The 22,089-nt window shown below is 50.2% G+C and overlaps 1 protein-coding gene across 2 annotated transcripts in view; it reads right to left on the bottom strand.

Moving 5' to 3' along the window:
- Positions 1-22,089, bottom strand: part of CENPO (centromere protein O) — a 181,790-nt gene that overhangs the window by 84,381 nt on the left and 75,320 nt on the right. For both annotated transcript variants that reach the window (XM_086925483.1, XM_086925482.1), the window contains exon 4: positions 16,145-16,283. In XM_086925483.1, the coding sequence (XP_086781609.1) occupies positions 16,145-16,283 (139 nt within the window). The remainder of the gene's footprint in view (positions 1-16,144; positions 16,284-22,089) is intronic.

The following is a 22,089-nucleotide window of genomic DNA, read 5'->3' as shown; positions in this document are numbered from 1 at the left end:
TCATAGGTTACGGTCCCGTTCCTTCCCCACACAGTTCTTCTCCTCCAACACCACTAAAACGGCAGGAGTGGCTATATTGGTCTCTAATTCCTTTAGGGGGGAGGTGCTACACAAGTTAGCTGAGCAAAGGGGGAGACTGCTGGCATACAGATTTAAGTTGGGGCCTTTGCACTTCACGGTGGGGTCGGTTTACTGCCCAAACGAGCGTCAGGAACATTTCCTCCACAATACACTGGTGGATGTCACAGCATCTCCCGACAGGCACCTCATTCTGGGGGGGGACCTGAACCTGGTGTTTGACTCCTCACTAGATAGATCAGCGCAGCGCTTTCCACAGACCGGGGAATTGTCGCCCACTATGAAAACACATTTAGCTGACCTCGATATGCACGATCTCTGGAGAGGATTTCACCCCACAGATAGGGACTATTCTTATTTCTCACACGCACATAAAACATATGCACGGCTGGATTATCTGCTCGTCTCTGGCCCGGTTCGGGACATGGCCTCTGCCTCTGAGGTGGGGGTCATCTCTCTATCAGATCACGCACCGGTCTCGGGGACCTTTCTGGCCCCGTCGACCCCGGTTCGGCGCGGAGTCTGGCGTCTGCGAGACACCCTTCTACACAAAAAAGTGGTGGTGCAGCGTATTACTGAGGCAGTGACTGAATTTCAACTGCATAACTCTAACCCCGACACCACATTGGCGACTCAATGGGGAGCACTTAAGGCGGTTCTGAGGGGAGAATTCATAACAATATCGGCAGCCGAAAATAAGGAGAGGAAAGTTAAACGGGAAGAACTTACGCACAAGGTCAGGGAATTAGAACAGGTGCATCGACGAACGGGGGCCCCTAGGATTTGGAAACAGCTAAAGGCGGCGAGGAAACTCCTGTCGTCTCTGGACCTCGACAGGGCTGAATATGCGGCTCTTCGTCTGAAACACGCATACTACACGGGAGGGGATCGCTGTGGCAGGTTATTAGCAGCTAAGCTCAGAATCGCACACCAATGCCGTCGAGTCAAGGAACTTGCGGTGCCAGGTGAGCGCACAGTCACTGAAGACGTCGAAATAACCGAAGCTTTTCGACAGTTCTACTCAGAGCTCTATGCGGAGGACGGCGCAACGACTGGGGACCCTGATGAATATCTGGACTCAGTGACTCTCCCGTCCCTAGCTCAAATTCAAACTGACTACCTAGATCGAGAGATTAGGATAGAAGAGGTTGTTACGGCGATCGCTAGGCTGAAACTCGGGAAGGCTCCGGGACCAGACGGATACACCACCCTCTTCTATAGGACGTTCTGCACTACCTTGGCTCCAATACTGACCAAGCTGTTTAATTCTTTCGACTGCCCCGGTGCTATCCCGCCGGATCTTCTGCGCGCCACGGTATCAGTCATACCGAAACCAGGGAAGGACAGGGCTCAATGTGGCTCGTACAGGCCGATTTCCCTCCTAAACGTTGACCTTAAAATCTATACGGGGATCCTGGCTGCGAGGCTGGCACAGTATCTCCCTGGGCTGATTGAACCGGACCAGTCCGGCTTTGTACCAGGTAGGCAAACGGTGGATAATACCAAGCGGTTGGTGCACGTACTGGAGAAGGCTTCGCGGGTCCCTGGGGAAAGGATGCTCCTCTCAGTCGACGCCGAGAAAGCGTTTGACCGGGTGCACTGGCCGTATCTCGAGCGGGTGATGGCTCGGATGGGCATAGGGGAGAAATTTAGGTGCATGGTCTTTAATTGTTATAAGTTCCCGTCGGCGACGGTGCGTGTCAATGGCTGTGGATCGAAGCGCTTTTATATTGAACGCGGCACGAGGCAGGGATGCCCGCTGTCTCCTTTACTCTTCGCTCTCTACATGGAGCCTTTTGCCCAGAGAGTGAGACAAAATCCGGATGCTACGGGAGTGCGGATGGGAGGTTATACCCACACGGTCAGCTTATATGCAGACGATGTCATCTTTGCGCTGGAGGATCCGCAGAGGGCTTTACCCGCGTGTATGGGAGAGCTTGGGGCCTTCGCGAGAACGGCCGGATTTAAGATGAATCTGGGGAAATCCACGGCATTAGATATCTCCCTGACACCTGAGACGAGACAAGATTTGCAGAGGCGTTACCCACTAAGATGGTCACGGGAACACGTGCCGTATTTAGGTATCCTGCTGGCTCCCACACTGTCAGCGATGGTGGCGGTTAATTACGAGACATTAGGCCAGAAGGTGAAAGAGGAACTAGGGAGGTGGAATAAGGGGACGATATCGTGGCTAGGCAGGATAGCGGCGCTGAAGATGACAGTGCTACCACAGATCCTATATCTCTTCCGGGCTCTTCCGCTGCAGCCCCCTAAGGGCTGGATACGGATGATGCAGACTGCTCTATCCCAATTCGTCTGGCAAGGCCGTAAACCCCGAATGAAGAGAGCACTGACGACTCTAGCGCCGGAGGCGGGTGGACTGGGAGTCCCTGACCTTCAAAAATACTTCCAGGCGTCACAGTTGAGGTACTTAGTGGAATGGAGCAGATGGGAGTCGGACAAGCACTGGCTCTTCCAGGATCAGGCAGTGGCGGGCCGGCCATTGCAAGAAATACCGTTCCTACGCAGACAACACAGACCCCCAAATCTCTACGCCTCCTATTTTACTAGGGTGCCGCTGAGGGTGTGGGATGCCACTAGCGAACTATTCGAGCTTACTTCGTTCCCTTCTCCGTTCACTCCTATTGTGAACAATCCGGACTTCACGCCTGGGATGGAACCGGGTGCCTTTGCGCACTGGCGTAAGAAAGGCTGCAGAGCGCTTTTTCATGTGTACGGGAGGGATGGGATCCTCCCCTTTGAGGACCTTAAAGAGAATTACCAGCTGGCCGAGGCGGATAGGATGCGATATTGGCAAGTCAGACATTGGGCACTACAACCGCAGGTGCGGGACGCGGCGGACAGGGACCTGCTCCCTTATGAGCGATGGATGGCGACGCGTACATCGGATGTAAAACTCATATCGGATCTGTATAAAATGCTACAGCCTCCGCCCACACACATCTATAATCCTGGTAGGGAGAGATGGAACAGGGAACTGGGGAGAACGCTCAGCCACAAGGAGTGGGAACAAATCTCATACCGAGCACGACACTCTGCATATCACGTGGGGCTCACAGAAACCTTCACCAAGGTGTCAACGTACTGGTATCGCACTCCCGAACGTTTGCACGAAATGAACAGGCTCATAGACACTACATGTTGGCGCGCTTGTGGGCACAATGGGACACTGACGCATATCTTATGGGATTGCCCACTGATACAGGACTATTGGAAGGAAGTGATCGATGAAATTGATACATGTTTTGGGATAGAGTTGCCTCGTTTCCCGGCCTATACGTTACTGGGCCTGCCTAATGCCTTAATGTTCCCATTGAAATCCCGGAGAGGGAGACACATAGCCATCGCTTTGGGCTCAGCTGTGCAGAACATTCTAATACACTGGCGCACTTCCACTGTTCCCTCGATCACGGGCTGGCTGCACAGGCTGTGGCACGTACTGGGCATGGAGAAACTTTCGCTTACACTGGCTGGGGAGGCAGACCAATTCACTGAGTTGTGGCAACCATTCCATTCTCTACTAGCTACTGAATTCAGGGAGCTTACATGCCCCAGATACCTGAGACTCCTTAGGCTTACACCGCCGATCACTTGAACGGCCAATAGGGATCGGGAAGGTCGGGTACGCATGCTGAGTAAATAACAGGAGAGGACTTGTGAGTTTCTGAGATCTTTCTTGCAGAACACCGGACGGGGAGTTGGGGGATGGGGGAGAGGGTGGGTATGAGGGACAGTTGGGGTAGTTTGTTACATTGAATATGAGGTACAGAGGGATTGTTATTTGCTTTCTGATTGACATTCGAATGCAACGCTCGAGGACGCCGCCCAGGGCGGCTCTTACCTAGCACAGACTGTAGTACTCGGTAGGTGGCGGTGAGCTCTGGAGAAAGCATTGATTTTTCACGCTGGGAACTGTCTATTATTGCATAAAAAAATTTTTTTTTTTTTTTTTTCTTCTTGTTTTACATTGCTGTACCACTGTACTTCCTTAATAAAATACTTAAACCTAAACATATTCATATAAAGCACAGCATGCCACCATTGGTAAAATTACAATTCAACCAACATACTTCCACTACACACCACATGCACACACTCCATAACACATGGCAAAAAGACATTGGCATTTACAATGCCATTAGCTCAAACTCAAATAAATCCGAGCCCGATTGCATTTCTAATGCTTGTTGTTATTGTTTACCTCCTTCCCCCACGTGGTCGGTCAATGACCAATCCTTGGTCTAAGGCAGGGTAACCAATGAGCGCGCGGTTTGCAATTTCCTGAACCCATCAACCAATCACGTCGCGCGTTCACGCGCCCCACGTGACCAACAGCAGCGCGTGTTATAATTAGTCTCGCGCCTTCCGTCCGGTACCTCCCCAGTCGGCCAGGACGCCGGCCACGGAGTACCGACGGAAAGGTAAGGCGAGCCCTTGCATTTTCCGCTATGCAGCCCCTCCGTTTCCCGCTAAGCTTTCTCCATCTGGCACGAGTGCAGTGGATGCGGGGGAGTCCTTCCTCGGTTACTTTAGGGAATGGCACCATTAATTGCTGATGCAAGTCCCTTTTGATAATCGGCTACTGACAGAGAGAGAGGTTCTGTTTTTCGTGTACATACTGTGACTGACATGTGGCTTACATGTTTCTTTAGAGCGGTGCTTCATCTTACCCTGAGCCGCTGCCAGGTGGGGTGAGGCCAGTCCACCTTACAGATTAAGGTAAGGACTGTACAACATTTGGTAAATGAAGTCTCTTCCCAAATGTATAACAACTGGCTCTATTATTAAGAGCGCTTAGATCAATTCCTGTAGTATGATTTTAAGATTGATCCATAAACTATGGACCTATTTCATAGCCATTGAGTTATTGATAGCTATACCCATACCCCTTATCCCCTTTTTCTTTCCACAGTGATCGATACTGACTGTAAGGGCACACGGATTATTCAGGTGAATGCAAGCACTTGTTTTAGATCTCCTTGTGTCACTCTTTTCACTTCACTCATTATTATTTTCACGTTGTGCAGTAGCTCTAATTGTTCAGTTTTGGTCCTGATGAATGCAAGGACGTAGCAGTCCCCATATTGCCGAAACATGTTGACCATCCCTACCTCAATCAGTCTACATAACCAGACTGCTTAAGGTCGCACTTACTTTTAATCTTGGTGTTTAAGGCACGCACAGATAAACGTTATCTTGTGCCTTTTCTAAACCAATTTTAACACACTCTTTTGTTTTGGTTTCTTCTTTTTTTCCACTCACTTTTTCCTGCACTGCACACCCCAGTCCCATGCATTTGTCCACTCGTTATCATCGAGTGGTAGACCACACTGTTAGTGTCCATACCCTCTGAGGGACCCCCTCACCACCGGGTTTACCTCCGAGTGTGGCACTGATTTTCTCAGACGGGTGGTTCGGATAAAATCCCAAATGATGAAGGGCGGATCCGAATGGTGACTGATGGGTAATTTCCTCATCCTTTGAGAATCTCCTGTGTTGCATTGATTTAGCGGTGCAGGTGTTTTGGGTAACTTCTTTATACTCTTGGGCGCCTTTTCTTGAGACCCTCTGGTACCTAGTGTTATTTATAGGTTCTTTGGGGATTGTATCCAGAACGTGGTCTATAAACCTCCCCTAGGTCCTCCCCCACCGTAGTGTTTTTGTTGTCGTCACTATGAGCCTGACTTGCCTGGGAAGGTGCATCTGCACCTCATCAGTGACCCTGATTAGCTGGAGATACGGAAACAGCTGGATAAGCCATCCCATGACACCCAATGCTACATCCATCGAGAAAAGACGGTAGGCGTGAGCAGTGCCTGTCTCGCCACCCGACTTGAGAGCACCGGGAAGCAGGTATCACAAGGCATGTGATGTGTTTATGTCCAACTACAGCGGAGCATTTGAAGAATGAGACAAATGCCCTACTTGCGATAACTGAAAGGAAAGAATTAAGTAAGGCAGAAACATAACTGATGAAAATAATGCTCAAACAACAAATGATGGAAGGAATGCTGAGCCAATCAAACATTCACCCCAGTGACAGTTCTGGGTTAAATCCGTAGTTTTTTGCACGCCACACCATTCCAGTTTAGATTTTGCATGCCACGCCAGTCCAGTTTAGAGCGATAATGCCTAGTCTGAGATGAAGGAAAGATAGTTGCAACTGTATAGATCTACCTTTATTGCTAACCCAAAGAGAAATTGCAGTGACCTTGAAATCAGTCTCACCCAGACACTATTCACTGGACATTGGATGGTAAGATGAAGAAGTCTCCAAGTTATAACAGTAATAGGGTTTCTTTTCGGTATTGAAATGTATTGGTCTGTAACAGTTTGGGATCCATGCTCCACAGGCAGGACTAGCTGTACGAACTCAGATGGACTCGTTTTCTTTACATGTGTATCCAACGGAGATGGTTCCGTATTAGAATGAATTATACAGGTTTGAAAAACGTTCAACAAAACTGTTAGATTCACCTGCAGCATTTAGTATCAATGATGATTAAATACAACATCTGCATGGTGTGAACTGTGTAAGGGTCTAAGACTCAGGAATGCAAGCATTTTAGAAGCTAGGGTTTCTTGCAAGAAGCTTTAGATCTGGCAGCTTAGGCATAGGTGGGCAAGCAATTCTCCAGCGGCGAGGTGTTGTTACTGATTAACAGATTTTATATGCCCATGCATTAGGATGGTTGTCCCCTATTTTATTTAAAATTATTAATCTGCCTCGTAGTATCTCAAGTATAGTCTCCATCATCTTCCTGCCACCTGGATTTTCTTACATCAGATGGAAACAGTTTATGAAGATATGCGTGGATCAGCAGACAGACTTCTTATTTCAAGGAAACTGAGCAGGTTTCATAAGGAAGAGTGTGTGCTTACCACTGAAAAGATTACATCTACTGATGAGCAGTCACATTAACAGGATGATGTGGAAGAATACATGAACTTGCACTTATTAGAATGGTCTTTAATGATGCTAGTGATCGATCATTAGTTGTTACTGGATTTAAATTAGAATGTTCTGGATGTATCTTTTTTTAATATTTCAAAATGATCTGCATTTTTTAAAATTTATATTGGTGACTGTATTTTTTTTTGCAAATGATTAAGCATTAGAGCATACACTGAATTCAACAGATTAAGGGCCAGCTGTACGTACCGTTAGAATAATGATGACCAAATAGCTGCTTTTTTCTGACTGCTAAATGGTAATCAGTATTCTAAGTGTATGAAATGTTTGTTAATTTGCATTTCCTAGTGGGTCGCAAATCTACCCAACTCATGAATATTAATGAGATAAGTCGCATTTTGTGACCCATTAGGAATCACAGCCATCACAGGTCAGCAGCACCATATCTGTGATTGCTTTTTAATAAAGAAATCTCTTTTTTTTTTTTAATTTGCAGCACGTTTTTCTTAAAGGAAAACGGGATGAGTTTAAAAAGAAAAAAATGAAACTTTGAAGTTTAATTTCTTAAGAGTAGGCAGTGGTCCAAAAACTATTTTGACAACATTCTCAAAGAGTAAGGGGTTAAAAGGGGACTCATTCCCATTTGCAAGGGTTACCACCACTTCGAAAATGGTGGTAAAGTATTACACTTTTGCGACCGAAATCCTGCCGTAAAACAGTAATACATACCATTCTAATTGGTATTTGAAAAGGACGCCCAAAACACGCTCCTTCCAAATACCGAATTGGAAATGCAATTTTTTTACATTTGAAAAAGATTTTTCAAGTCACAACCGGTCTGATTTCCAGAATCCAGCTGTTTGCGACAGGAAAAATGGTTTGTACTCCGGGGCCTATATTCCTTATTAATTACTTTATTTAGGGCCTTCGTAAGAAGATAAACATGTAATCAACTCATAGCTACCAGGGGGGGGGCGGTAGAGGCCACGCAAGCGGAATGGCTGCCTAGCTAAGCAGCTCCCGCTCCTTGATCAACAATCCTGCAATTATCTGCTGCCAAAGGCGAGTAACTTCATGAAACTAGCCACCATCTGATGCAGTGGACAGTCCCAGACACTCGACCCGAAGCTCGGCCCTCTGGAGGTGACTGGACCGCTGTAAACGGCAGTCGAAAACTAGCCGGTGGAGCCCCCGGAGCCTACTCCTTGAGGTGGCCGGCCGCAGGAAATTACCCAAGGCCGGGGCTCGCCACGAGGCGGCGGGCCCGATCAGCGCTCTCGGATTTGGCACCTGGGACGCGACCGGTCCTGGACCTCGGGGACGTTAAGATCAGCGGATATTACAGTTACTGAACTGCCCGTCCCGCAGGATTGACCCCGGGTGCCTGATCCACCGCTCGCAGCCGCTGCAGCTGGCGGACGCTGCCGCTTTCCTTGTACAGCCCGGGGGACGGAGGGGGCTGCGGAGGGAGAGCCGTGGCCGCCGCTGCTGCTCCAACAAACACCGGGCGGTGCCGGGCGACCATCGCGCCCACCGCCACCACATACAGGGTGAGGAGTCTTTATACTCTGACTTGCGGTGCACTCTCCACTGTCAGGCGAGCTACCATGGGCCACGATTCGGACAGGTTGCAGCACACATTATTGGGACTCTGGACCTATACATCTACTGCTCCTGCACACCGGTGATCACCCTGCGACACAGGCGATACTGCAGGCATCAAGGTACTGGGGCGCATGCTGAGGCCTGCTACTGCAGCGCTTTGAAGAGATGATTGATTGTCACTTAGCTTGAGAGGTTTTGTCTGGTACCTGTTGCGGCCATATTCCTGGATCGGTGGTTCGCACCCGCGCGCTTTCTTGCCGACCACAAGTCTCCTACCCACACACGGAGCAATCACGGATCACGTCCTTCACTGCGGAATACCAGTGCCTTGCCTCTACACAACTCTTTCTTTGCCTTGGCGGCGCGGACAGAGGCTGGGGGCTTATACCCCAACTGGCGAAATCCCCTACCTGCGCTGGGTGAGTGGGTGCTACGATACCTGCTTCTGAGACTACCTGCCTCCTGTCGACAACACACCCCGCGGCTTCACCCTTACAGGGGCCGGCGCTGTAATACGCGAGGTGGTGGTGAGGACACGATCAGTGGCCAAAATGGTGCGCCCTGAAAATCGCCAAGCAAAAATCAGCTTTGATGGCGCCAAGAAGGGTACAAAGTCGGTACCCGCTGAATTAGGGTCCAGCAACGCTACTTCATCGGCCATTGCCTCCCCCGCCAGAGACATTGATCTACACCGCCTGTTCCAGGAGATGAGGCAGGGGTTCGCCACGGTGGTGGAGAAGGTGGATGGCATGACTTCTAGACTAGTTGCCCTGGTTCATAAGGTTGATCGACACGAAGAACGGATTACGGCCACGGAGCAGCGAATCTCAGACAACGACAATGTCACCTCGTCCCATACCACGCAATTGGCCCGCATGGACAATCTGCTCCGACTTATAGCGGCTAAGAACGAGGACTTGGAAGCCCGTAGCCAACGCAACAACATACGCGTCACGGACATTCCGGAGTCCACAGACACGGGCAGAATGGAAATATATATTGAAAAGCTCCTCAAAAGCTCGATAGGGGAAGAAGCATTCTCGCCGCAGTTTATTGTCGAAAGGGCGCACCGATCATTGGCGCCTGTCCCCAAGCCCGGATTGCCGCCTAGACCGATCATTGCTAAATTGCTGAACTATCGCGACCGTGATGTCGCGCTGCGGGCAGCCCGGACTCCTCAGACTTTGCAATATAATGGTGTGGCATTCTCCATATATCCTGATTTCACCCCCTTAGCACAAGAGGAGAGACAAAAGTTCCTTCCTGTTAAAAAGAAACTGCGAGAGGCTCAGCTGGAATATGCCCTCCTCTACCCAGCGAGACTGCGAGTCACCCACCGGGGGAAACATCGCTTTTTTACAAACCCTCAGAAAGTTGAGGATTTTCTGAACTCAATCAGCAAGGCTCGGCGGAGTGGTCGTAACGCTGTGGCAGATCTGGAGGATGACGAGCCATCCTCAGCAGCGGAGGAGCAATGAACATACGATCACGGTGTGTCCTGACTATTTACTGATCTGAGCTACTACCATCGACCCTTACTCTGGGAGGATGGGAGACGTAGACCCTGCACTACTGAACTGGACTACTTAAACTCACCGATGGTAATGTATCCCAAGGACCACTCTCCCTGCCCCGACCTCCACCGAGGGCGGTACAGATTGAGAGGCCGTCAGCGGGAGGAGTGGCTGTGCGCCCTTGCTGTTTCCCTTTCGGGTGTTCCCCATGCGCAATGTTGGGTGGTTAAAGTTGCGGCAAGGGGGGGGGTGAAGGGTGGGGGAAATAGGGTGGGGATAGGCGGCTGCTGGCATGATTCAGATGCAGTAGTGGGAGGGGGGATGGGCTTGCTTGGGGAGAAACAGTTAACACACGAGGAAGACAATCAAGTCACACAATGCTATGGTCGACTATCTAGTCTAATTGGAACAATATCTTTTGTCTTGCCACTTCTATGGTGGGGTGCACTGATATGTAGCTGCCTATGGCGGGATTAGGGTCTGATACACAACTGAACTGCATATCATGGAATGTTAGAGGGCTCAACAATGCTAGAAAATGTTGTGATGTAATTGCTTATCTTAACAGACACAGTGTTCACGTTGCCATGTTACAGGAAACTCATCTGTCACCATTAGTTAGAGCCACTTTTGCTAGCAAGTGGGCTGGACTCCTCCTACTCCACATACGCTAGAGGAGTGACTATCCTGCTTAAACGCACGGTGCCCTTCCACAAATACGGAGACTTACTGGACGGTGAGGGACGTTATGCATTACTATGGGGGCGCATGGGCGACGACACACTTACATTCGTAAATTGCTATGCCCCCAATTCAGATATGCCTTCCTTTTTTACCACACTCTGGGGCAAGATCATGGATGTGGGCTCCCGCCATGTTATCTGGGGAGGGGACTTTAACCTGGCACTGATACCTCATATAGATCGATCAGATGGAGCACATCATAACAAACCAAGGGCCAGGGAGGCTCTGGAGGGTATCATCACTGAGGGCGGCCTCGTGGACGCATGTAGACACCTACACCCGCTCCGGAGGGAAGGCACACACTTTACATCGCACATGGGTACATGGGCACTACTGGACTACTTTATCATCACCAAAGAGGTCACTACGGAGGTCCTGGGGGTTACACACTTACCTAGAACGTATTCCGACCACAGCCCTGTCCTACTACATACACGCATCCCTGGGTGGGACAACCCTAGGCCACGTTGGAGATTACAACCGGCGGTACTGCTGGATAGTTTGTTCCGAGCTGAGTTGGGGGAGGAAATCGCTGCCTTCTTTCCCAGGAACAGGGGGTTGGTGGATTCAGTCGAATGCATCTGGGAGGCCTTCAAAATCACTGTAAGGGGGTACTGCATATCTAAAAGCTTCGGAGTCCTGCGTGACATACAAAACACTATCCACTCATTGCACAGGGAACTCAGAGCATTAGAACTTCACATGGTTGAAGACGACAATCCTGATATTCACGCAGAATTTAGAGACAAGCTGTCGAAGTACGAAGAAGAGGCTAATAGAGAGGCGAAATTTCGGGGAAACATTGGCAGGCCAGAAAATATTGCGAGGGGGACAGACCGGGGAGGGCACTTGCGGTCCTTACGCGCACCCCACGAGACCACAACATTATCCTAAAACTCACCGATGACCGGGACCAAACCATCAGAGACACGGATGCCCTACTTGATGCCTTTACATCTCACTACCGCGCACTCTACACCACTGACAACAGCTGATGCACCGTACACTGACTACCTGGGTGATGTAGCGCTATGCTGGCTCAGTGATGGAGATAGGGCCTTCCTGGCCGCCCCCTTCGAACTAGATGAGATCCGCGATGCCATCATGTCCTTGAAGAACGGTAAGGCACCGGGCCTGGATGGCATTCCCGCTGAGTTTTACAAAGCCTATATAGATATCATGGCCCCTGTCCTTCGAGAGGTATACGAGGAGTCGCTGGCCGACTGCATCCTCCCTTGCTCCATGCGGGAGGTAGTCATTACCTCACTCTTGAAACCAGGCAAAGATCCTAGCTCTTGCGGTTCGTACCGCCCGCCTTCCCTTTGAAATTGCGACGTTAAGATTCTAGCGAAGGTTTTAGCCATTCGGCTATCCCTCCTTATGACCAGGATTGCTCTACCTGATCAGTCTGGATTTGTTTCGGGTCGTTCTACCTCTCATACCCTGCGCACCTTGTTCGCCCTGCTTCGCACAGTCCACCCCGACTTACCAGTTGCTGCCGTCTTCCAAGATGCCACTAAGGCATTCGACTCTGTCGAATGGTCCTACCTGTTCTCCGTCCTGACGGACATGGGGTTCCCTAGACTCTTTATTTCCTGGGTCCAGCTACTCTATACACAACCCACTGCGAAGGTCCTCATCAACGGTCACCTACCACATCCCATCGCGATTACCAGGGGTACACGTCAGGGGTGCCCCCTATCCCCCCTCCTTTTTGCCATTGCGGTCGAGCCCCTAGCCTGCAGACTACGTCAGCGGCATCGAGCGGGTGCAGTACAGTGCCTCCAGCGTCAAATCGATGTGTCTCTATACGCCGATTACATTACCCTCTATGTCAAATACCCGGACCTCCACCTCAATCCTTTATTAAGAGAATTTGTAGTATTCGGCAGGATGTCGGGGATACACATAAATTGGTCAAAGTCACAATTCTTCCCTCTAACTGATGCAGTGACTGACTTCCCCCTTGACTATCCGCTTGAGTGGTGTCGGACAGATCTCCGATACCTCGGTATAAAAATCTCAAGCGACAAACATGAAACGATCCGCACCAATTATGGAGTAGCAATTACGACACTCACAGCCACGGTTGACCGCTGGATCACACTACCGCGGTCTATGGCGGGCCGAGCGTCCCTTATCAAAATGGTGGTTCTGCCCCGTTTCCTATATCTCTTTCTCAACATCCCATACTATCCGGGTGCATTCTTCTTTAAAACCTTATTCTGGGGAGGTAAGAGCCCACGGGGTTGGTGGTCCACACTAACCCAACCTTGCGAGATCGGAGGCTTCGATGTCCCTGACTTCGAGGCCTATTACCTATGCGTACAGGCGCATTATGCATATCACTGGCTAGTCCAGACGCCCTTCATGCATCAGCTAGCGGTAGAGGATTGGATAGTACATCCCATTCCGCTTAATGGCCTGCTTCTCTGCCCAGAGTCACTAATACAGACACCAAACACCTCAGTCTCCTGCACTTTGGATGCATGGCGCCGCATAGCCAAGAGGATGTCCTGCTGCCTACCGTACTCCCCCAGAATGCCGTTGACGTTTCATCCTAACCTTGCCCTACTACAAGAGCGAGGGTTTCAGTTGCTTTGCGAACGACTGCGGATCACCTTGTGGGGCGAGCTGTTCGTGAACGGTAAATTCAAATCTGCAGAGGTGTTTTTTGCCTCCCACGGTCGCACCCCGCTGGATGTCCTTAACTACCTGCGCCTTCGTCAGGGAATGAAGAACATCCTGCCTATGTTCCCTGAGGAACCCGAGATCTTTCTCCCACTCCACTTTCTGTTGTGCTCGCAGGAAGGGACACACCTGGTTGCTGGTCTTCATCGCCAGCTCAGATCTGTCGCCACGTCACCCGAGGCGGGGTCTCGAGCGCGCTGGAGTGCTGATCTGGCCACGGAACTCACCGACGACCACTGGCAATACTGCTGCGCCTTGACGGCTCGAATATCGGCCAGTAGCAGATTTAAGATAATACACTACAAATTCTTGCACCAACTGTATTATACCCCAGTCAAAAAATACAGATTCTGCCTAGTCGATAATGACAGATGTGAGCGCTGTCATGCCGAGCACGCGGGCTTCCTGCACCTGGCTTGGGAATGCCCTCCTGTCCGTTTATACTGGCAACAGGTGACAGAAGCTCTTACAGCAATGACTACGGAAACCATTGCTGCGGAGCCGCTCCTCGCGCTACTCGGGCACACGCCCCACATCTCGAAAACCTGCAGGAAATTCGTAGACATGGCGTTACTCTTGGCGAAACGTCGAGTGGCATGTTGCTGGGGCAGAGGCAGAGCCCCTAAATTCAAAGAGTGGATGGCAGATGTAATTTACTGTCAGGAACACCACCTCACTTTTACTGAACTGCTACCGATCCCTAGCCGACCCAAGGATATCTGGAGCCCGTTGGTCGGCTATTTACTTTCCCAGGCGGATGAAAACGATATCCCTGAGGGAGGGTCTGTTGGTGATTAACTAAATTGAAAGCACCTGGGGCCACAGAATGCTACCTGCTAATGCATACACCACTCCCAGCCTATCACTCTGACACACTGCCCCGCATGTTGCCCTACTGATCGCACACCTGCATAGCACTTTCCTGCAAATTACTCACTGTCACTACATACGTAGATGCTGTCACCGGACCCTCGCCTGACATGTACTCCCTGCCACCCTGGAAATTCCATACACCCTTATGACCGGACCCGACACTGCCCTGTGGCACAACACTTCACCCTTATCCTCCAGGTGAAAAAGTACCACCGCAACTGCCATGTGTCGAAGTATTGCATTGGAAGACTTTTGATATATACTGCTATCCTTTTGTCCTAGAACTCTACTCCCGAGTGTGTCTGTGAGACCTCACAGTTTTGTTTAAAGTTGGGAACTTATGAAAAGGAAAAACAAAAAAAACCCTGTTCTGCTGCAGTAAATTCTAAGGCACATGTCTTCTGCACTAGATGTTGGACACTCATTGTATAATGCTAACTGACGCTACCGGGCCCCCGGGATGCAGGTTCTACAGCTGTGTTATACTTCTTACAATTTCGTAATTAAGATGAACGCCACGCTGCCGGCCTCCGGGTTGTAGGCGTATTAAGCTGTGTACTGTCTATGATATTCAATAAAAGCAGTTTGAACACCAAAAAGAAAAAAAAAAAAATCTCATAGCTTTCAGGTGTTTTTCTGGGAATATGCAGTACAGGATGCATTCAAACATGCAAGAGGCTGCATTTCATAGTACTAAGAAAGAATGAAAGACTGCTTTGGAGTTTGCAAATGAGCTTTTGCTGACAAACAGGTAGCCTAGTGCAAGAAGAATTAACTAAGGAGAAGCTGAGTGGGCAGTACATGAGGGGGTTCATACTGATTAATAAACTGTACTATGAGAATACATTTTGACCTAAACTGGTGCGGTCTTTCCCTGCTGCTCACATTCCCCTGCTGTGCTGGGGGCGCGCACAGAGCCCCCATGCTCATGACGAGCTCAGCTTGTCATGCAGTACAGTGCTCCTGTGCTCATGACGAGCTGAGCTCGTCATAGCCACACCCATTTCTATTGAACACTCAGCACAGCAGGGGAATTAGCCCAGCATGCGAGCGTTCTAAAGGCCATGACGAGCTGAGCTCGTCATGAGCACAGGAGCACTGTAGCTCATGACGAGCCGAGCTCGTCATGAGCATGCAAGGGGTTAACAGTTCCATGTGTTTTGTTTTTAGTGATAAATATCAGGATTCAATTTTTATAGTTTTTTCAGGAATTTAGGATTCTTTTTTAGCAAGCTAATCGAGGGGTCTAGTTTTTCCCTTGTTTTTAAATAAATGTACTTTCCTACCCTTAATCTAAATTATCTTACAATAATTTTTCACCTAACTTTAGCTGTTCCTATCGCAGTAATCTTATATGTAACCTATTTCACTCATCCTATTCTTTATCCTACCATGTGTTTTTTCCAGTTTGTCATCCTTACTTTTATCCCATGTGCTCTTGTCCCCTAACTTTTACTCTAGTCTCACCCAAACCCCAATTATTTTCCTAAATTTAAATGTTGCCTTTAAACAGAAACTGGCCAGTATGGTTTCAAAATATTTTCCCTTCAATATTACTGTTCTACAACTTTTTATCCTGACATTTTTATATTTAGTGGCATGTTACCTAAAACAAAAAGAAAGTCACTGCCTTAAACTCCTGGTTGTAGCAGACAGAATGATAACGTTACACACAAATTTTTAGCTGTGCCAAAGCATTTCTAACCTGTGAGGTGGAAGTGCTCCAGGATGCCCTTCATTTTTGCCACCTTTAACTGCAAGGTGGCTTGTTCACTCTTTTGTGCTAAGTGTGTGGGCTCGATGGTAATGTTATTTGCTTCTTCCTGCGTGGATTGTGCAAATTGCTGCAATGTAAAAAAAGAAAATGAGTATGCATTTCCGCACCGGATTACTGTTTGCAAAATACACAAGTAATGAAAATTCAGACACTGATAAAAAGTAGGAAACAGTTGTTGAGTTACAAAGGATCTAGAAAACCACAGCTTAGCAGCATAAACTAGTTGAAATTAAATGTGGTATTGTAATGTACAGGCTCCAAGACTCTGCAAATTGTTGTTTTCTGGGGGCTTTCTGTTATTGTAAAGGCTTGCAGAGTACTTTTTGGACTCCCCCACTAAAGCCCCTAGAAGACACTGCGCAATCTCTGCCTGCTTATTACCAGCTCGTTGGAATACCAGAACGCTTGTGAGTGAGAGCGGAAGTAGGGGACATATGCGACTCTCTAGCTCTTCTAACACATACCTAAATAACCTGGAACTATATGGGCCACCACTCTTCTCAGATCTAACTCATAACAATCAGAGACGCCTACAGAAGAACTGGAGAAACTCCAAGACAACCGAAAACCACTTCACCTACAAGGACACATGACTGACTACCACAACCAAATCAGAACCACCAATAGGAACTTCATCCACAACAAAATCCTCGTCAACTCCAAGGAACTCTTCAGTGTCATTCAGGAATTCACCAACCAATGCAGCGAAGCCACAGACATCACCCCGTCCCAAGACCTCTGCGACAAGCTTGGTACCTACTTCCACCTCTAAATCAAAAACCTCTACGACAACTTAATCGACCATCCACAAGACACCACATCTGGCCCCCAAAGAGACACCAGCCAGCCCACCATCTCCAACTGAACACCGAACATGCCCGAAGACACCGCCTCAACCATGAAAGGCAGCCGCTCGGGGGCCCCCATCGAACCCTACCCTCTTCACATCTACCACAGAGTTGAGCGCGCCATCGCACCCGAACTACAACGCACCATAAACACCACCTTCAAAACAGGCCCCTTTCCAGAGACTGGAAGCGTGTAGAAGTCAGGCCTTGCTTAAGAAGCCCACAGCTGACCCCACCGGCCTTAAGAACTACCGGCCCATTTCGCTCCTCCACTTCGCAGCCAAAGTTGCAGAGAAAACAGTCAACAGGGAAATGATACAATTCATCGAAGAGAACGCCGTCCTCGACCCGTTCCAATCCAGATTGCGAAGTAACCACAGCACCGAGACGGCCCTACTCGCCGCCACAGACGACATCTGCACCCTCCTGGACCAATGCCACTCCGCAGCCCTCATCCCTATCCCTATCAGCGGCCTTCGACACCGTCTCCAACCGCACACTAGTGGCCAGACTACACTACGCCGGAATGCAAGCAACAGCCCTGGACTGGATCCGATCATTCCTCACCGGAAGAAGCCAAAGAATCAGGCTGCACCCTTCCTCTCCGATCCCACGAAAATCACCTGTGGAGTCCCACAGGGGTCATCACTGAGCCCGACCATCTTCTACAACTACATGACCCCTCTCGCAGCCATCGTCCGATAACACGGCCTCAACTTCATATCCTATGCTGATGATACCCAGCCCATCCTCTCCCTCACAAAAGACCCCACCACCGCCAAACTCAACTTCCAGAAAGGAATGAAAGATGTTGCAGTCTGGATGACCAACAGCTGCATGAAGCTCAACGCCGAGAAAACAGAAGTCAGTGTCTTTGGAACCATCCCTTCAGCAAGGGACAACACCTGGTGGCCGACCGCTCTCGGGAGCCCACCTATCCCCCTCAGACCACGCCAAAAAACTCAGCATTGTACTCAACTCACCATGAACCGACAGGTCAACTCTGTCACCTCCAGCTCCTTCAGCACCCTCTGCATCCTCCGCAAGACCTTCAAATGGATCCCCCTTGAGTCAAGGAAGACAGTCACCCACTCACTCATCACAAGCAGACTCGACTATGGAAACACACTCTACACCGGCATCAACAAATCCCTACTCCGTAAACTCGAGACAATACAAAACACAGCCGCCAGACTCGTCCTCTGCATCCCCCGGCACGAACACATTAGCCAACACCTACGAAGACTCCACTGGCTCCCCGTGGAGAAAAGAGTCAGCTTTAAAATCCTCACTCTAACCTACAAATGCCTACACAACAATGGACCCAAATACCTCAATGACAGAATCAACTTCCACGTACCCAAAAGAAACCTCCGATCTTCCAACCTTGCACTGGCCGAAATCCCGCGCATCCACAGATCCAGAGAAGGTGGAAGATCCTGCTCTCACATTGCAGCCAAGACCTGAAACGAGCTACCGGCAGACATCAGACGCTCCCCCTCCTTAAACACCTTCAGAAAGACCCTCAAGTCCTGGCTCTTAGGCCTCGAGACCCTCACGGGTGAGTAGCGCGCTTACAATTCCCCTGATTGATTGAATCACAGGTAAGGCTCGAGTCAGGGGTGAAAAAGTGGCATTCTTTAGATTCCAGGGCCCTTGAAAAAGATTGCGCGAGGAATGTTAAGTAACATGCATGTGAAGATGCCATTTCTGTCCAGAACACTTCCAAGCAGCACATATTTTATACTTCCAGAGATACTTCCTTAGCTCTGGTGGCATGTGCCCCAGTGACTTTAGGTGACTGCATATCATGAAATGTGCAACAGGGAGCAGTGTGGAAATATCGAACTGGGAAGACATATATGTATCATTAAGGCCCCAAGAACCACTATGGGGGACAAATGGTTGTCCCCCATAGTGTAATTATGTAAATTATGTAAATTATGAGATGCGGCTAGAAAAATGTTGCTACAACTGAGGTACTTTACACCCTTGCAAGGGATACGGTCTTTGTTCTTGAAGTCGAACATTTGCTTTTGATGATGTTTGCATGACTAGACCGCATTGCATCCAATACTGCAAGGCTGTACTTTCTCAAGCTCAGTGCAACATTTAGCACTCTCGATTTCATCCATCTTACAACGCACTCTGTATTTATCAATGCTTAATTATCTCTTCAGGGCCTACCTGCGAGGCCTACTTATAAGAAGGCCACTGCTTACCAGTGTATTTGGGGAGATCTGCCCCTGCATTTTACAGGACAAAATGCATGACCAAGGTTTCAAAGAGGAGGGGGGCGTGGCTAGCCGAGCAGCGTGATGGCCGCTCTGTGAGCGAGCTCCGCCGGCTACGTTCTGAAATCCTGCCATAATCCTTCTTCGGGTCCCTGCGGACCCCCGTCATACCTGGGGTTTGACGCCGGACACCCAGCGGATCCCGCTGCTGGAGTTTGGGGCGCGGAGTCCCCCGAACGGCAGAGCAAGCGCCAACTGCGACCTTGCCGACCTGCGCGCCGGAGGCGGCCCGCGGCTGCGGAGCTGGGGCCTGGGCGCTGCAGGATACTGTGGGCCGCGGCTTTGGAGGCCTTTGGAGATCCTGAGGTGGAAGGCGCGGGACCCTGGCGGCTGCGGTGCTGCTCCCTCGATGCACACAGGTGAGCCCCTGCTGCCCGGAGAGGAGACCTGGACACGACTGGTCCGGAGAGCGTGAGGGGTGGACAGTCCCCCTCCGTGGGGGCAGGGCCTGCAGCACTCCTGAAGACGGGCCGGCCATTTTCTAACGGCTGCCGCATGCTGACCGGCACTGCTAGACTTCGGCTGGGAGCGGGGCCTGGCTTTGAGCGGCGACCCACTACATCCAGCAGGGTGAGGCGAAAACTTCGCGAAGAGGGGTGTAGAACTGCCGTGTTGCCTCACGTGTGCACTGACCCACTGCAGTGGCGACTCCGACCTTCTGCACCGGGTTGGTCCGCTGATTGCGCATGCGGTGCCCGTGGGGACCGTGGGAACCGAGAGCCTGCTGCTGAAGCCTCTACCCCGCGCCTAGACGACATACTGGACCGGGCTCGGCGCTGTGCAGTCGGGGTTCCGGGATTGACGCTGTCGCCATTTTGTAGCCTGTGGACACTCGGGGCTGTGTGCTGCTGGAGGCGCGGGCCTGGTGGTGCTGTATACCTGTGGCCCGGAGATATAGTTGGCGGGTCTGCACCCTCTGCTTTCAGCACACACTGCTTCAGGCGCTGCGAGTGCTAGTACGCACACAGGCTATTTGCGGAGGCTGTCTGAGCGGGACACTTGCTGCCCGGGAACCGCCGCCACCATGGGGAAGAATTAGGCCAGACAGCCCAAAATAAGCTTTGACAATAAAAGACTGCCAAAACACCCACCAGCTGAAGTAGACGGGGGAGAGTCGTCATCGCAGGGTGCACCAGCGGACATAGACTTTGGGGCACTTATGATGGAGGTACGATCCAGCATGAAAAGTATTGATAACAAGCTAGACGCCATGTCCGAACAGCTGGAGTCAGTGAAGGCTAAGGTGGGCGCCCATGAGACTAGACTGGATTGTCTAGAAAACAGGCAAACTGAATGCTGCGAATTCCAACAGCAGGCCAAACAGCACATCACGAACCTGGAGAAAGAGCTAGATAACCTACGTGCTAAGACAGATGATTTGGAAGCGCGTTCCCGTAGATCCAATATTCGCATTACGGGTATTCCAGAGACGGCAAACACTGGTAAGATGGAGGCGTTTGTGACTGATCTGCTGCACGAGCTCTTTGACCCAGCCCTGTCGCCAGTCTTTACGATCGAGAGGGCACATAGGTCACTTGGGAAAAAACCGCCGCTGGGTGCACCACCACGTCCCATACTCGCTAAACTGCTAAATTACCAAGACAGAGACTTCATCCTAAGGCTGGCGAGGGAAAAGGGCAAGATAACACATAAAGGAAATAATATTTAATTTTACCCGGATTTCACCCCCTTGGTGCAAGCGGCCCGCAAGGCATTTCTGCTGGCTAAGAAAATATTGCTACAAGCTGGTGTGCAATATACCCTGTTATATCCGGCGAAGCTGAAGGTGCTCCACGACAACGAAACGCACTTCTTCATGGATGCGAAGTCCGCACTTAAATTTGCAAAACACATCAACGGCCCGGGAGCCAGAAGGAAATCGCCCAGACAGGACGATGCTACTGAGCAACTCAGTGATAACGACTAGGTGAGCTGCCAATGTCAGCGGCGTAACGCTAATTGCCTGATCCCTCCATGTCTTGCACTGGGACTCTGAGGCCCCCCCGCACCTATTGCTGTTACACTTGAACTGAGCACGAGTGGGGTAAGACACTGATGTATTAACGGGGGTGCATTTGGGGCTACCCGTGCCCTGGACCTTATGTGACATTAGTTGAGGTGGGGTTAGTCGACCCTGAGGCGGGGGCACCGCTGGGGCCACAAAACCTTATTTTTGAATGTAGCCACCCCGCTAACATGGGGGTGTAGGCTGGGTGCACCACGCACCCATGGGGTGTATCCCACTGTTTCTGACGTTGGTTGTATATCACGCTATGCGTGTTTTTCTACGGGGTATGTCACAACCTGATTGGGGGGTTGGTGAGGGAGGCGGGGGGAGTTGAAGAAGATGTTGTTTGTAGTTCTAGATTGGTGCATTGGGAGATATCTTCTGTTTTTCTTTTTGGGCACAGGGGCAATGCGTGTGCTGTGTGCTGGGGCTGGCGGAACTGGGGGGCGGGGGGTGCTGGGGAATGTGTTGCTTCTACTGAACATCCGAAATGGGGGGGGTTAAACTGTGGACCTGGAACATTAGGGGTCTTGGGGACTACAAGAAAGCCCGATTGATGCATGGTATGCTGGCCAGACATAATGTGGACATCTGTTTTCTGCAGGAAACTCACTTTAACACTGTCCCTTCGCCTAGACTGCGGAATTCCAGATGGTCAAATGTATATTCTGCCATATATTCTAATTATGCGCGAGGGGTGGCTATACTTGTACGCAGAGGGCT

This window comes from Lissotriton vulgaris, chromosome 6 (genome assembly GCF_964263255.1).
Source record: "Lissotriton vulgaris chromosome 6, aLisVul1.2, whole genome shotgun sequence".
NCBI lineage: Eukaryota > Metazoa > Chordata > Amphibia > Caudata > Salamandridae > Lissotriton > Lissotriton vulgaris.
Note: the sequence above shows the minus strand (reverse complement) of the source record. Positions and strands in the feature narration are given on the sequence as shown.